The following is a 15,329-nucleotide window of genomic DNA, read 5'->3' on the forward strand; positions in this document are numbered from 1 at the left end:
GAGGTTTTTGAAAATTTTTTTTTCAGAATCGGAATCTCCATAGCCTAAAACGTGGGATTCCGTAAAAAAAGAAAATAAAACAAGGGGGGAAAGGTTCAGATTACATATAGTCCATCTGGACCTTTTTAATATTTAGCAGAAGTAACAGAGTGACTCAAGGTCCGAGAGTTTCGTGCGTTGGCAATTATTCATATCTACATATATGTGTATATATTCATATTAACACGCACACACGCATGTATGTACGTGCATAGGTGTGTGTGTGTGTGCAGCGTCGTATTGACAATGTCGTTAATCCACCGGATGGAAATGCCTGTCAGTAATTGTCCAACTCGCTACGCTCAGAGTTCAATCCCTCCTAAGATCACAACTTCCCCTTCCGTCCTCCAAGGTTCCATAAAATAAGTGACAAGATCAGTGCGATGTCCGTCCACTTGGAATAAAGCATTCAAAGATCAATCTGAGACAGCAATATAAAAGAAAAAGAATATGCATTCTCCCTTTAGAAATCTGTACTCTTTGTACTCCATAGAAAGATAAATTCATTTGTCAATATATACAAATATCTCTATGAATGTTCATGTGTGTTTATCTTATGAATATATTCAGTTTTTGTATATCTCTCTCTATATCCCCATATATATGTGTGTGTGTGTGTGTGTATATATATATATATATATATATATATATATATAAAGCTTAATCATGCTTATCTGCATCGCCATCTACACACACACACACACAGGTCCTGAAGGGCCCGAATTTCAGCTTATCCCTCTCTATCCCAGTATACCAGCTGACAAGGGACAATGCAAGGAGACTATAGTTTCCTGTACATTCACTCGACGAAAGATGTGTGTGTGTATATATATATATATATATATATATGCGGACATTTATATCGGTGAGTTGTGCATAAATCTGGGAAAAAAAGAAGCTCATGGTAAAATCTTTTGGACAAGTAATATCTAATGCAGTCGTTGGTTATGGCCGGTTAGGAAGTTACCTTTGGTTTCACGTCTGTTATTGCTCTTGGCGATATTGGAGACACATCAAAGCCGCTGGCCGGAGACGGACATCTTTACTATACACACACACACACACACACACAGAAACAGAAACATATTTTTTTTAAATGGGTACAAAAGACATGTACGTTTTTCATTTTTGTTCTTTCTGCTGCAGTTAAATAGCAGTCACTTAACACATCACCACTGATTCATCTTATAATGCATAGTTAGACTGTATATATGTGTGTGTGTGTGTGTATATATATACACACATACACACGCATAATCTGCAAGTAAACATGTAGTTACATACACACAGAAGTTCCCTATCTGGGTGCTTTATACATATGTGTTTGTTTAAAAACGCATACTATATACGTCACTACGTATACCAAATGTATGCATGTTTATTATACAAAGGTGAATGTATATATATATATATATATATATATATATATATATATATATATATATATACAAAGGTGCCTATAATATAATGTGTTGTAGCTATATACATTATATCTATAGCTATAGAGTCAAAAATATGTGGATGGATAGATAGATAGATAGATATAGATAGACAGATAGATGGATACAGAGAGAGAGAGATCTTTTTTTTTTACAAACGTCGATATGTATTACATACAAAGCTCCATCTGCGTGTATATACTAGAATCTACTAGCGTAAAAACATTATACACACATGCATACACAAACAAATATACATAAATATATATATATATAGACAGGCACAAAGCTTTCTACACATATAACAGCTAAATATAAATTTATCTGCTGTCACTGGCTTCTCACACACTCTCAACTCGTATAAACACATCACATATGCATGTATGTATATATGTGTATCTATCTGGCTTTCCATGCATATATAATGTGTGCGCGCGCAAAACGCTGTGTGTGTGTGTATGTGTGTATGTGTGTGTGTGTGTGTGTGTTTTGATTTGCGTGTGATGTTGAGTGGGGAAACGAATGACATACGGAACAGAGGTGGGGGGGGGACGGCGGCTTTCCTTACCTAAATGCGTCGCGTAAATTGTCCGAATGTTCCATGGATGTATCCAGATATCTCTCTCTGTGTTTTTCTGTATCTCCGTGTGTGTCAGAGCTAAAATATCGGATGAAACAGACTCGGAAAGCTGTTTCCACAACCGCGTCCTCCGTCTTTGGGATAAGCGACTGACAAGCTCCTGAAGCAGACAGACGGCAAGGGACGTAATTGTGCAAGACTTCCTGTCGACATCGGGGCGGTTCCCTGCCCTGCAAAACAAAAATAAATAAATAACATAATATTAGCGTTAAGCTGACACAAAAATTGAGCTAAGAGAAATAACTCGAAATGGCCAGTGACATGTATTTGAATAACAGACAAATACTGGTTTGTTAAATGCTTTGCAACAAAAATTCTTTATTTATCAAAATAATCACCGCCTCTGGAAGATGTATCATAGTTACCAAATTGCAAGTATAACCAGCTCCCATTGAGGAGGGGAGATAATCTATAGATTTAAGGGTTCTCCAAAATTGACATTAAGGAAAGGCATATTGTTTGAACAAAGCCTTTTTATTTATTTATTTATTTATTTCCTATTTTACCGCAGATGATATGGCAGTGTACATGAGCCAATTGCTAGGTGTTTGTCAATATTTGCTGTTGGTTGAGGCTGTGTATAAATGATTTAACAACACCTTGATAACATGTAGATGTGATTTATTAACCCCACACAAGTCATATGAAGTTTGTCTTGCATTACAAAGTATCCATGTAGTGTGAACAAGATGAAAGAAATATAATGCAACATGCAAAGTTGCTAAATATCAAATTTTAGATTAAACACAAAGAATATATATACTGCTATATTCATACACAGCTTCATGTCTACCACCACAAATTGCATGTCAGTTTAAGCATGCAGTTGTTAAAAAGTGTGAAGACAATTACTCTGGCCTGGCATCTACGACATTCTGCAAATTGGTGCTCAAAATGGACTTTATTCATAGGCTTGGTCTGGAGAAAACTCTGGAGAGACTATTTCGTGAAAACTAGCTTCAGATTGGCGCTGGTAACTTGGCTTCACACGTGGTTTGAAGTCCCATAATTGTGACAACTCAGGTTCAAGTCTACTAAAAGCCTCAACAGAGCCTCTGAAATTGGTGGCAGGGATGGAGAGAAGCATCACTAAAATGTGAGACTTGGTCTAAATGCTTGCAGGATAGTAGATTCCACAAAAGACCCCCATGTCACCACGTGGTAATATTAAATGGGGTGATGGGTTAATTCTACCACTCTAAGTTGGCCACAGTAGATTTGAACTGAGACCTGGTCCAACATTCTTAGACTTCCACCAATCCACGCTCTTAGATTGCTCCTTTTTTATCAGTCCCTGAAAGGAAGAAAGTACCCATGATTCACTTGGATTCTTCACTGAGGTGTTGGAGCAGCTGCCTTTCAAGGTCCCTTACATCATCATCATTTAATGTCGGTTTTCCATGCTGGCATGAGTTCAATGGTTGGACAAGAGTTGGCAAGGCCAAGAGCCATCTCTTTTGTCATAGTTTCAAAGGGTGGATGCCCTTCCTAATGCCAACCACATTATAGACTGGCACTGGGTGCTTTCATGTGGCATCAACACCAATGCTTTTTACATGGCACCAACACCAACAGGCTCACCAAGTACATTACAAGATAAATTATGAATGGAATTAGAATTGAACACAAGAATAACCATGAAATCCTGTAAGAGTTTGTGACATGTAGCATAGCCAAAGGTGGATGGGCCACCCCAGGTGACACTTTTATGGAGACAGCACTTTTGGGTCAACTGTATAAACTTGTATAGCAATGGTGTGTGGTGGTGGGGGAGACACAGCAAACTCAAAGGCCAACCCGGGTGGCACACACTCCAGCTATTCCACTGAATGTGATGGACTTTATACAGTTTCTGCCTACCGAATTCCACCCACAGAGTATTAATTGTCCAAAGATGTCTGCCCCATGTTCCACCCAATGGGATTGACCCTGCAACCAGATGGTTGTGAAGCAAGCTTCTTAACCACACAGCCAATATCTTTATTTGTCTAAAAACTGATATAGACAATCAGATAAACATTGAGAAACAACAGGAAACATGGTAATATTTTCAAAAATCACATTTATTAAACATTTATAAAACAACAATAACAGACAGAAACAATGCTGGGATTTGAACCAAGAATCTGTTGATTGCTGGGTCTCTTGGTTGTTTCTCTCTCAAATACAGAGCTAATATCAATGTAATATTGCATAGTTTGTGAATTAATGGCTAAGATTTTAGATTTTAAAATAATTGATTTCAAACATTATAGACAGAAATATGAGGGGAATAGATAGAGAGATAGATAGATAGACAGACAGACAGCAAGGGGAGGATAAGAAAGAGAGAGAGAGAAAGAGATAGGGCCAACAGGTCCCTACAGGACAGATTCAGCAAACAATAGATAGATTTTAAGTCATTTCCTTTCCTTCAGGACCTTTTGCAGAACTCCAAGACTGGATGAAGAGAGGAAGAATCTCCAGACTGGAGGTTCAAATACATCAAAGTTTTGTCTGCTAAAGATACCCAGGGGCAAGTAGATGGTGTTAAACTGGATGAAAAAAATAAAACCCCATCTAGCACCAGGTATAACACTACTAAAGGGTCCAAGATCCAGGTGGTTGTGTTAAAACCAGGCAAATGATTAAAGGTATCACCCATACAAAATTCCATAAACTCCAATGAAGGTACCCCAGGGTAAAGAGTTGGTGGTGGTGTAAAACTGTATTGAATATCTGCCACCCACTTCTCTTGCTCTTGTTTATTCTGTCTTAAAATGGTAATTTTTATGCATCATTATACATAAAAATCAACAATTTGAGAAGTATTGAAAAAAATTTGCAAAAATTAATTCAATATGAATAATTGGAACAAAAATATACATTGTCTAATGTCCAGAAAGCATCAGTCAGGTCATTATATAATAACACTTTCATTGGACTGGCATCCTGGCTGTTAACAAGTAGAACAGAAATATATTTTGTGTAGTTTCTTGTACAATGATCAGGTTGTTACATAGTTCTGTGGTTGGACTGGCATGGTGACTGTTAATAACTGAAATGGAGATAAAAAAACAACAGTTAAAGTTTGCTCTGCATTTCAAAGTGATGTAATGATTACATTGTTCAATTAAATGGAGTTGCATGAAACGATCGTACTGCATTACCTCTGGATATCCTTGTTGCTTATTTTGATATATATATATATATATGTATATATATATATATATAAAGTAGTTGTATACTGCCAACTTAACGTGACAGTCCCAATAAGGGAATATATATATATATATATATATATATAAAACATGGAACAAATACGCAATAGAGGACAATAAAACATTCGGAGAGATAGACAATAAAAAGGCGGACAGGAAAACAACAATTAGAAGGAAAGGGAGAAAAAGTCGGGTCCTTCGTGGCCTTCTTTCCTCAGTCAAGTTACTATATGGTGGTTGTTCTTTGCAAAGCTTGACCTCTTCTTGTCCCTATAATTGCTCTTTCCTAGCGTGAGATCTTAAATGACTTTCGAGCCCGAATATCAACAGATATCAGGGTCAAATAAACAAAATTCTGTTGAACTGAAATTTCAGATATCGAAAGGAAGGAAAGATGGCGTGAGTGAGAAGATAGTGATGCAAGAGAGATAATTGCGTCATCCACGACTAATTTGCTCTTGAGAAAATAAATAAATTCGAAATAAAAATAAAAAATTAAAACGGCTCTCTATGGGTACGAAAGGCCTCCATCAACCATATCTGACTATGTCTCTCTCTATATATATACACACACACACACATATATATATAAATGTATATACACACAGGATTGAAAAGGCTGCCAATCACTCTGAGAGTGTAACGGGTGCTGGAGTAAATCCAAATATCTTAGATGTCACTGCATGTACAAACTAATTAATTTTAAATAAGCACTGATAATCTTTGATAATTACCTTAGTTTTTCTGTTGAACTGTGCCCCACAGTTTTCCTGGATGATGTTGTATGGAAAATAGATATCTAACAAGTAGACGTCAGATCTCGTTTCTAGAAGCAAGCGGTCTTCTCCAATATTGAGAATCAATGATGTAGCAATTTTCTGTGAAAGGGGAAAGTGAACAGAGAAAGAAAAATGGTTTTTATATGGAAATTCAGACGAGAAAAAAAGAATTTGATACATAAAGGCACAAAGAGAACAGACATTGTAACAGTAAGGATGATAATGATCAGTGTAGTTGGTATTGTGTAGCCCCAGGATAGTCCAGGATCTGGCAGTGTTTCTACAGCTGGATGCCCTTCCTAACGCCAACCACTCCGAGAATGTAGTGGGTGCTTTTATTACGTGCCACCAGTACAGGGGCCAGAGGGGGCTGGCACAAAGTAAATCGCTGGTCTGGGACTTATATGGAAACGGAGTGAAGCCAATGCATACATTATGTATGAGCAATCAATAACATTTAGGTAGGGCGTCCGGCCACAGAAGCCAAGCCAAATCAGACTGGAACCTGGTGCAGCTTTCTGGTTTACCAGTTCCAGTCAAACTGTCCAACCCATGCCAGCATGGAAAGCGGATAATGATGATGATATATATATAGACACACACAGAGTGAGAGGCTGTCTGTAGTTTGAGTTTTATTTTTTTAACCTTAAGCTTTTATTTGGAGTTGCTGATTTCCTATATGGGTTGCCCTTGCTACAGCATACAGAGGCCTCAGTGTAGTGATTAGCATGAGGGGAGGGCCTGGTGAAGGAGGGGCATTGGATATAACAAAGGTAATGGGAGGTGGAGAAGTGAAAGGGAAGGAGTGCCTAAGTGGAAAGGAGGGGAGTGACCCCAGCCAGCTTCAAGGAGCAACAGTGATTATAGCAGCAGAGGGGAGACAGAACAGCTGTCAGTCAGAGGATGGAAGTGTGTCAGTGAATTAGAATTTCTAACTGTTACATGTACAGTAGAAATGGTTAATTTTCACAACCTCCTCAAGAAACAGAGAAAATATATAGCAGAGACATTTATCCAAAATAAGTTTTATCTGCCATGGAAAGCAAGTCTTTGGTGAGGGAATATCAAAAACGTATAAAAGAAGTGCAAAACAGAAATTTACTTACAATTTTGGGAAGGTTTATTTCTGCTACCATAAATTCTGGATGTCCCTGGGCAGGGTCTTTCAGCAATTTATACAATGGCTTTTCTCCACTGTTAAACATAAAACAACACATGACTTATCAATAACTCAGATAAGAGTTGTTAACAAGAACAATAATGATAATCATCATCATCATCATCGTTTAACGTCCGCTTTCCATGCTTTCCAACCACATGGTTCTGAGTTCAGTCCCACAGAACCATGTGGTTGGGAAGTAAGCTTTTTAATCACACAACCACACCTGTACCTGTTATTATATCATTTTAGAATTATATAAAGTATGAAAACACATACGTATGCTGCACTGCATGGCTGGATATTTCTTTGATCAGTGGAGTAGATGGTGCTGCAGGCTGTGGACTGGATTTTGACCCTACGTTACTGTAAGAAACCAAAGACAAATGGTTATTAAATTGCTGTTGCTAATGACTCCCTGGTTGTCATATAAAACGCTTGGTGGGGTTACTTCCAGCTCTTTAAGTTCTGAGTTCAAATTTTGCTAAAGTCAACCTTTGCCTTTCATCCATTTGAAATCAATAAAATAGATACTAATTGAGCCCTTGGGTTCAAGTAACTGCCTTGGCCCCTTCCTCGAAAGTACCCTGAGTATTTTATTTAACTACCATTAGAAACACAAAGAGTGGAAATACATATTTTCCTTCCTTTTTTCCATTGCTCTATCATAATTGAAAATGAGAATGAGCAATGTTAACAGAAAAGATGTCACAAGATTAGTCTTCAGGAAGAGACATGGCTCAGTGGTTAGGATATCATTCAGCTCACAACTGTAAGGTCATGGGTTCGATTCCTGCTACTGCATTGTGTCCTTGAGCAAGACACTTTATTTTATGATGCTCCAGTTCACTCAGCTGGCAAAAATGAGTTGTACCTGTAATTCAAAAGGGACCAACTTTGCCACATTCTGTGTCATGCTGAATCTCCCTGAGGACTACATTAACGGTACACAAGTCTGTGGAGTACTCAGCCACTTGCACATTAATTTCACAAACAGACTGTGCCATTGATTGAACCAACTGGAACCCTCATCATTGTAACTGACAGAGTGCCAGTTACTAGGAAATGGTTTAACTCTCTCAGACCTCAAGATTTATTTTGCACTTTCAGTTTTCCTGAAAGAAGAAAAGGTTACTTACTCAAAGACTTCACTAATCAAGGATTTTGATTTGTTGCGAATGTTCTGTGGTGCTATACTTCCCATGAACTTCTTGTTCTTCAATATCACCCAAGAGTCTGGTAAAAATGAACAAATGGAATAAAGAAAGACAAGATGACAGCAACAGGTAGCAACAGCACCATGCCCTACCTCAATGAAAATTCACATATCAACCTCTCTCAATATACAAACATATCTTATTTTAACAAATTTTATAAACTGTTTTAAGCTCTCTACCTGTTCATTGATAACAACAACAATAACAGTCAATTAACTGGAGTCAAGGCAACTCATCTACGATAGTGGCCACTCCAAAATAACCATCTTTCTCTCTTCTTTTCCCTGTCTGCTGCTCTTCATCCCTTCCTCTGCTGTCAGTCATCACCTACTTTCCCCAGCTCATATGTATTATCAATTACCCCTTCATCCTTGCCTACCATTCATCACATCCACTCCCAAACCCAACCCAAGATTTACAGTCACCCCCTACCCTTCATATCTTCCCTCTCATCTATATTTACCATTCCTCAAAACAGGTTCTTCGTCCATTGAAATCACTCTATCACCATATACTCTGAGGGTTCACCATGATACTTCACCATTTTTATCCCTATCCAGCTCCAACCTCATCATTCTCATCCTCTCTTCAATAATGTAGCTTTTACAGCAAGTATAAAAAAGCCAAATGAAACTCATGGTTTACTCACTTCGTTTTAGCTTCATTTTGTATTTTTCCTCCAAACCTTCCATAGATATTGATATCATAAATACTCGGAACAACTCATTCTTCTGGATCTTTTCGAAAAACTTTGGATTGATGACAACATCATAGACTGTACAGGCTTGGCCACCTAGGGTGGATAAAAACATCATTTAAACTGTATTCAAACTCGATCAGATTATTGATGGGAATGGCAGGAAGTGGAACAATTCAAAAATATGATTATTATTATAATTATTAAGGCGGCGAGCTTGCAGAATTGTTAGCACACCAGACAAAATGCTTAGCAGCATTTCATCCATCTTGACGTTCTGAGTTCAAATTTCACCGAGGTCAACTCTGCCTTTCATTCTTTTGGGATCAATAAAATAAGTACCAGTTGAACACTGGGGTCGATGTAATTGACTCATCCCCATCTCCTGAATCTGCCCCTGTGGCAAAATTTTGAAATAATTCTTATCATTATTATTGATTTTTTTTATTGCCCACAGGGGGCTAAACATAAAGGGAACAAACAAGGACAGACAAAGGTATTAAGTCAATTACATCGACCCCATTGCATAACTGGTACTTATTTAATCGACCCTGAAAAGATAAAAGCAAAGTCGACGATGTTGTGCTCCAGTATGGCCACATTACAATGATTGAAATTAGTAAAAGAATAGATAAAACAAACAGAAATAAATAAAAACAAGAGCTAAAATTACTTTTATCAAGTTCTGGGTGAGATTCTCCGAGACTCATCGGAATTCGGTAATCAGTTGGAACTTCAGAATCCAGCAGTTCCATTAATTTCTCGTCAGATATTTCCTCGGGTTTTGGAACCTGAAACATCAACAGAAAAATGTTGCTGTTATTCTTGTTCTTGATATCGCTGTTTAGCCCTGGGTCAGAACTGATGGAACAGACCGATCACCCAAGGTGTTCTGGTTCTGATCAACCAGTCATTTTCTGAGGCTCAGAATCCCCACCCCCACCCCCCTCACCGGAACAATAACAACAAGGAAGGACACATAAGATAATGTAGTCCTAGATACACCATGTCGTAAAAAAAAAAAGACACAAAGGTCACAGATAGAACATTGTAGATCATAAATCTGCTGGATCAAGGCTGACCTGGGGTTAAAAGCAACAATAACAAAGTACATTAGATAATGTACTCCTAGATGCACAACATCAATAAAAGACAAGATGGTTGCAGCAGGAACATCTTTGATCATAGGCCTGTAGAACCAGGAACGACCTAGGGTTAAATGGTAACAAGGAGGAACATTAGATAATATAGTGCTCGATGCACTTTGTTTGAATACATAATGGTGGTCACAGCTGGACTGTCTTTGATTATATATTCGCTGAATCAAGCCTGAGACCCAGCATTAAACATCAACAATAATTTAATTAATCTCCAAATTAAACATCAACATTAAATTAATTAATCTCCAAATATACGTACATTGTCAGCTTGACAAATATTAATGAAGACTTTTTTATTTTCTTCATCTTTCACTTTGATGCAGAAACCTGAAAGTTAAAAAATGAAACCATCAGAACATACAATAAACACATTAATATCATAAGCAAACACACAAATACGTATTGGTTTTAAATTGTAGCCCATGCCCAGCAATTTAGGGGGTAGGATTAAGTCGATTACATCAACTCCAGTGCTCGGATGTTCAAGTTCAACTGGTATTTATTTCATCGACCCCCCCCCCCCACCAAAGGGACGAATGGCAAAGTCAACCGTTACTTATTTTATTGACTCCAAAAGGATGAAAGGAAGAGTTTTGGTACTCAAGTTCAACCCCAGAGCTCTGGTATTCTGAGTTCAACTGGTACTTATTTTATCAATTCCAAAAGGATAAACGGCAAAGCTGACTTCGGCAAAATTTGAACTCAGATCATAAAAACAGACAAAATGCTGCTTAGCATTTTGAACAGTGTCATAACAATTCTGCCAGCCATATTATAAATGCATAAACACAATAATACATATATCATCATCATAACCATCATTGTTTAATGTCCGTTTTCCATGCTGGCATGGGTTGGAAGGTTTGACTGAAGTCTAGAGAGCCAGTCGCTGTACCAGGTTCCAATCTGATCTGGCAATGTTTCTACAGCTGGATGCCCTTCCTAACCACTAAGCCATGCACCTTCACATTTCATTCCATAGTTAAAGTGTTACATATATATTAGACCATCACAGAATATACTATAACAGATAATTAATGATTTCTAATATAGACAGTACTCGTCTGGGTGGATCTAAATGTAGGATTTCACAGCTGAGTAAAGAGGACCATCTTTAGTTAATGCAAGGCTTACATATAAATACAGGGCCCAGTAACCCTTGAGTAAAGGACCAGCTTATATCTAAATAAGGAGTACACCTCAATATTTATATTTGAGTAAAGGGAAAAATCTGAATAAAAGTGACAGACTTTGACTTGTGTAAAAAGGTCCACTTACCAGGTTTGGGTGTAACTTGTAAAAACGTGGCAGGTTTGAACATATCTGATGATTCTGGTTCATGCTGAAGCTGTGTTTAGTAAATATAGAAAATGGAAGGTTCTGGGTGAGTTTTGAAGAATTAATTGGAAGAGAATATAATCATTTTAACATAGATCTTTCACCCTCGTACCTTAATTCTTTATTTTACTTAATAAAAATTAAATGGCTTTCAGATTTCAATGTCAGAGATTCAGAATCTGCAAATTTCTTTTAATTCGAAAAAAAAGTTTTTAAAATTATTTTTTGGTTAGAAACCGATTTAGGTCAGGATTTATCGCTGCAGTATTTTGTATGTGTGTGCGTGTGTGTAAATATTTCTTTTGCTCTCGTACATCACTACCCATTCCCTTTCCCTGTGGCATGGTATTTTGAGGGCTAGTCGCTATTTCAAAATTACCCCAAAATTAGGTTGTTTTGTTTAAAAAATGGGGGTGTATGTGAAAATTTTACTTTTATACACTCAATTCGCTTTAAAGGTGATATGTATGATTTTTCGGTAGTTTTCGATGTGTTTTCGACGAATCTGACCATCAAAACAATCGGAAATCAGTCGTTCTTTAGATAAACCCGCCTTGCAGGTGAAACGGATGTTAAAGTAAAAATTTACCATCTATCCAGCTACCTTCTCCGCCAACTAGTCCTGGGAAGGTTATGGAGGTAGAGAAGCAACGGTCATTAGACTTTCCGGCTGGATTCCCAAGCATGAGACTATGGATATTATCTGACCATCTCGTTCTTGGTGGTCTATCCTTAGGTCTCCTACCGGATGGCTCAGCTTGAAGAATCTGTCTTGCGATTCTTTCATGCGACATTCTAACCACATGTCTGTAGCACCGGAGCTGTGACCTCTCAATGCGGAGAGGCAGCGGTTCGACCAGGAGAGATTTCTTGATCTCCGAGCTACGCAGAGTAACGTTACTCCAGAGATCCAACGACGGAACACCAGGATAATAATATTAAATCTGATGAATCGTCACAGAACAAAGAAAACAGTTGCAATTTGGTAGAATCATGTTCAGAGTTACACCACAAACAAACAAACAAGATGTGAAAATACAATAACACGGACACTTCGCCCATTATTCCTCCTTCCTATTTGACCCTTAGTCTCTAAAAAAACAATATCTGTGAAAACATGGTCAATATTTACGCTGTCCAGGAAGAGTTTTTCATAGTCCAGCTCATTTGATTCAATATCTAATAAGGATGAATCAACAGACATGTTGTTTCAGTTTGGCTTGGAGACCAGCACTTCCCGTTGAGCATGCGCATTCATCTATTAATGTTTCCCCTGCTAACATTATATCTATCTATCTATCTATTCTCCCCACCCCCCCTTTCTAGTTACTCTTGCTAACATGCATACTGTAATGAACCAAAATGTCTTAATAAATCTCCACCAAATTACATTCGATTTTTTAATTAAAATTCATTAATTAACATAGATAGATAGACAGACATACAGATAAATAGATAGATAGATAAAGAGATAGATAGACAGACAGACAGACACACACACACACACATACATACATACATACATACATACATACATACACACACACATACATACATGCATACATACATACATACATACATACATACATACATACAGACATATGAAAGGCACCACACTCTGTAAAGAGGTTGATGATAGGAAGGGCATCCAGCCATAGAAACCATACTGCAATAGACATTTGGAGTGTGGGCAGCTCTTTGGATGGCCAGCTCCTTGTCAAACTGCCCAACCCATGCCGGTATAGAGAACAGATGTTAAATGATGATGATGATGATGATGGTGATGATGAAGAATTCTCTTGTCATACACAAATATCAGCACAAGGAATACTGGTGGAACATTGCTATCAAAACATCTGTCAAGTGTAAGCATAACAGGTTGGACGTTGTTGTTTGGGACAGACATGAAAAAGTATGAACCATCACAGAGGTCAGCTGACCTGCTGATGTGAATATCTCTTTGAAAACCAAAGAGAAAGGAAATAACTGCGAATATCTGCTTCAAAATCTCCAGTTTGTACATCAAGATTACAAATTTACATTTGTACCAATAATAATTGGAAAACTTGGTTTTGTAAGTAAATGCCTGTCAGTTTGGATAAGCTTGGAATTTCAGAAAAAGAAATCAACCAACTGATTCGCACATTACAAATACAGTTTGTAAGCGGAACAGTAAAATTATGCAAGACTTTTCTCAGGTTTAAAATGTGACATTGTTTTGTTATCTACATTTCAAAGATGGAGATTTGTATCTTTGTTAGAAGCCAGCTCCTACATCAAAGGAAGAATTTATATCTATATATATATATATATTGCCAACTTAGTAGAAATGCTTCACTAAGGAGTTCCAATAAGGTCGAAACATGCTAGTCGCACCTCAACCACCACCACCACCACCACCACCACCACCAAAACCACCACTCTGAAGAATGCAGTCACTGACTTACAAAACGACGGGATGGACACGACTGGAGTGTCATTGATCATTGGTGTCTGCTTCATCCAAGCTAAAGACTTAGTTATCAATTGGCGTATTAAGAATGGCAACCAAATCTCCCTCAAGTCACATTCTACTGTCATAAACTAGGAAGAACACACGGGATAGCATAGTCCCAGATATACTGTGGCGGAAAAATCTATCGAGATGGTCACGATTGGAACACCATTAATCAAGGCTGCTCTAATCGTGCTCTACTTTGGGCTAAACAACTTAGCAACACCAACTCCACCACCATCATCATCATTTCAAGAAAGACGTCAACATCACCCTCATCACTACAACCATTACTTCAAAGAAGGTACCACCGCCGCCGCCTCCTTAACTGCCGTTACTACCTGCACCATCACTACTACTACTACTATTATCAACAACAACGCGTCCACCGCCATCACCACTCCAACAAGAATTCCACCACCACCACCACTCCCACAAGAATTCCATCACCACCACCATCACATGATCACCAGTGTAGATGATAAATCTTTCTCCCCCACCTCTTCTACTCAGTCGTTTGTTATCCTCAGTGGGGAAAGGAGTGGAGACAAAATAACAAGTGTTTTCGCGCAAACTCACGAGGTTGAGGAAACTAACCTTGTGCTTATACACACACATATATATATATACATATATATAGTTGTTGAGTATATAAACATATATAAGTATATATATATACAAATATATGTTTATATTAACTTTTATTTGTCTCAATATACTTAATTAGTTCTGTAGTTGCTTATAATAATCATGTCGTCCCAAAGCAGTTCTCTGTTCCAAACCCAAACCATTTTCGACTCCCTCAGCTATGGTCCCGCTCCAGAAGCCGATACCATCGTCCAGGTAATAATCAAATAGTTATTCTACATTTTTGATCTTTCTTCTTTGTCATTTTACAGTGTTTTGACTCAGTTTTACGAAGCTAGATTTGCGTTAATCATTCAATCGATCACTTAATCAGACATTTATTCGACTTAAAAAATGTTTTCGAATACTCTGACAAATGCATAAACTTGTATTAAATATGTAATAACTTTCTTTCTTCGTAAACTTTTTAAAAAGTTCGAGTGTTGTTTAAACTCCAGGTTAGTTTCTGATTGAGTCAACCTATGAGATGAACAAAGACGTTCCAGACTCGACCAACCCGTTTTATATATATATATATAT

General features: G+C 37.7%; 3 protein-coding genes across 4 annotated transcripts in view; 1 reads left to right on the top strand and 2 right to left on the bottom strand.

The window, feature by feature from the left end:
* LOC106868812 (probable E3 ubiquitin-protein ligase HERC1) overlaps positions 1–2,233 on the bottom strand; it is a 98,961-nt gene extending 96,728 nt beyond the window's left edge. The window contains exon 1 of the mRNA XM_052975429.1: positions 2,047–2,233. The gene's annotated coding sequence lies outside the window, so the exon portion shown is untranslated. The remainder of the gene's footprint in view (positions 1–2,046) is intronic.
* A 1,927-nt stretch (positions 2,234–4,160) lies between these two features.
* Positions 4,161–12,908, bottom strand: LOC106868798 (PIH1 domain-containing protein 1). The gene is made up of 10 exons (XM_014914218.2): positions 12,801–12,908; positions 11,609–11,678; positions 10,590–10,657; positions 9,844–9,961; positions 9,123–9,266; positions 8,396–8,492; positions 7,536–7,622; positions 7,204–7,291; positions 6,053–6,196; positions 4,161–5,155 (listed from the first exon to the last, which is right to left on the bottom strand). The coding sequence occupies exons 1-10, from the start codon at positions 12,870–12,872 to the stop codon at positions 5,105–5,107; spliced, it is 939 nt and encodes a 312-aa protein (XP_014769704.1). The 5' UTR covers positions 12,873–12,908; the 3' UTR covers positions 4,161–5,104.
* A 1,600-nt stretch (positions 12,909–14,508) lies between these two features.
* The window catches only part of LOC106868785 (putative aldehyde dehydrogenase DhaS), an 18,597-nt gene continuing 17,776 nt past the window's right edge, over positions 14,509–15,329 (top strand). The window contains exon 1 of one of the 2 annotated variants that reach the window (XM_052975627.1): positions 14,509–15,005. In XM_052975627.1, the coding sequence (XP_052831587.1) occupies positions 14,913–15,005 (93 nt within the window). In that variant the 5' untranslated portion in view covers positions 14,509–14,912. The remainder of the gene's footprint in view (positions 15,006–15,329) is intronic. The other variant, XM_014914202.2, reaches the window with a different exon arrangement.

Source organism: Octopus bimaculoides, chromosome 21 (assembly GCF_001194135.2).
Source record: "Octopus bimaculoides isolate UCB-OBI-ISO-001 chromosome 21, ASM119413v2, whole genome shotgun sequence".
Classification (NCBI taxonomy): domain Eukaryota; kingdom Metazoa; phylum Mollusca; class Cephalopoda; order Octopoda; family Octopodidae; genus Octopus; species Octopus bimaculoides.

Coding starts and splice junctions, on each gene's coding strand:
- LOC106868798 (XM_014914218.2), bottom strand. CDS start 12,872: ATGTCTGTTGATTCATCCTTATTAGATATTGAATCAAATGAGCTGGAC. Junction 9,962..10,589: donor ATATTTGTCAAGCTGACAAT/GTACGTATATTT, acceptor TTGATGTTTCAG/GTTCCAAAACCCGAGGAAAT. Junction 7,623..8,395: donor TTGATTAGTGAAGTCTTTGA/GTAAGTAACCTT, acceptor GGTTTCTTACAG/TAACGTAGGGTCAAAATCCA.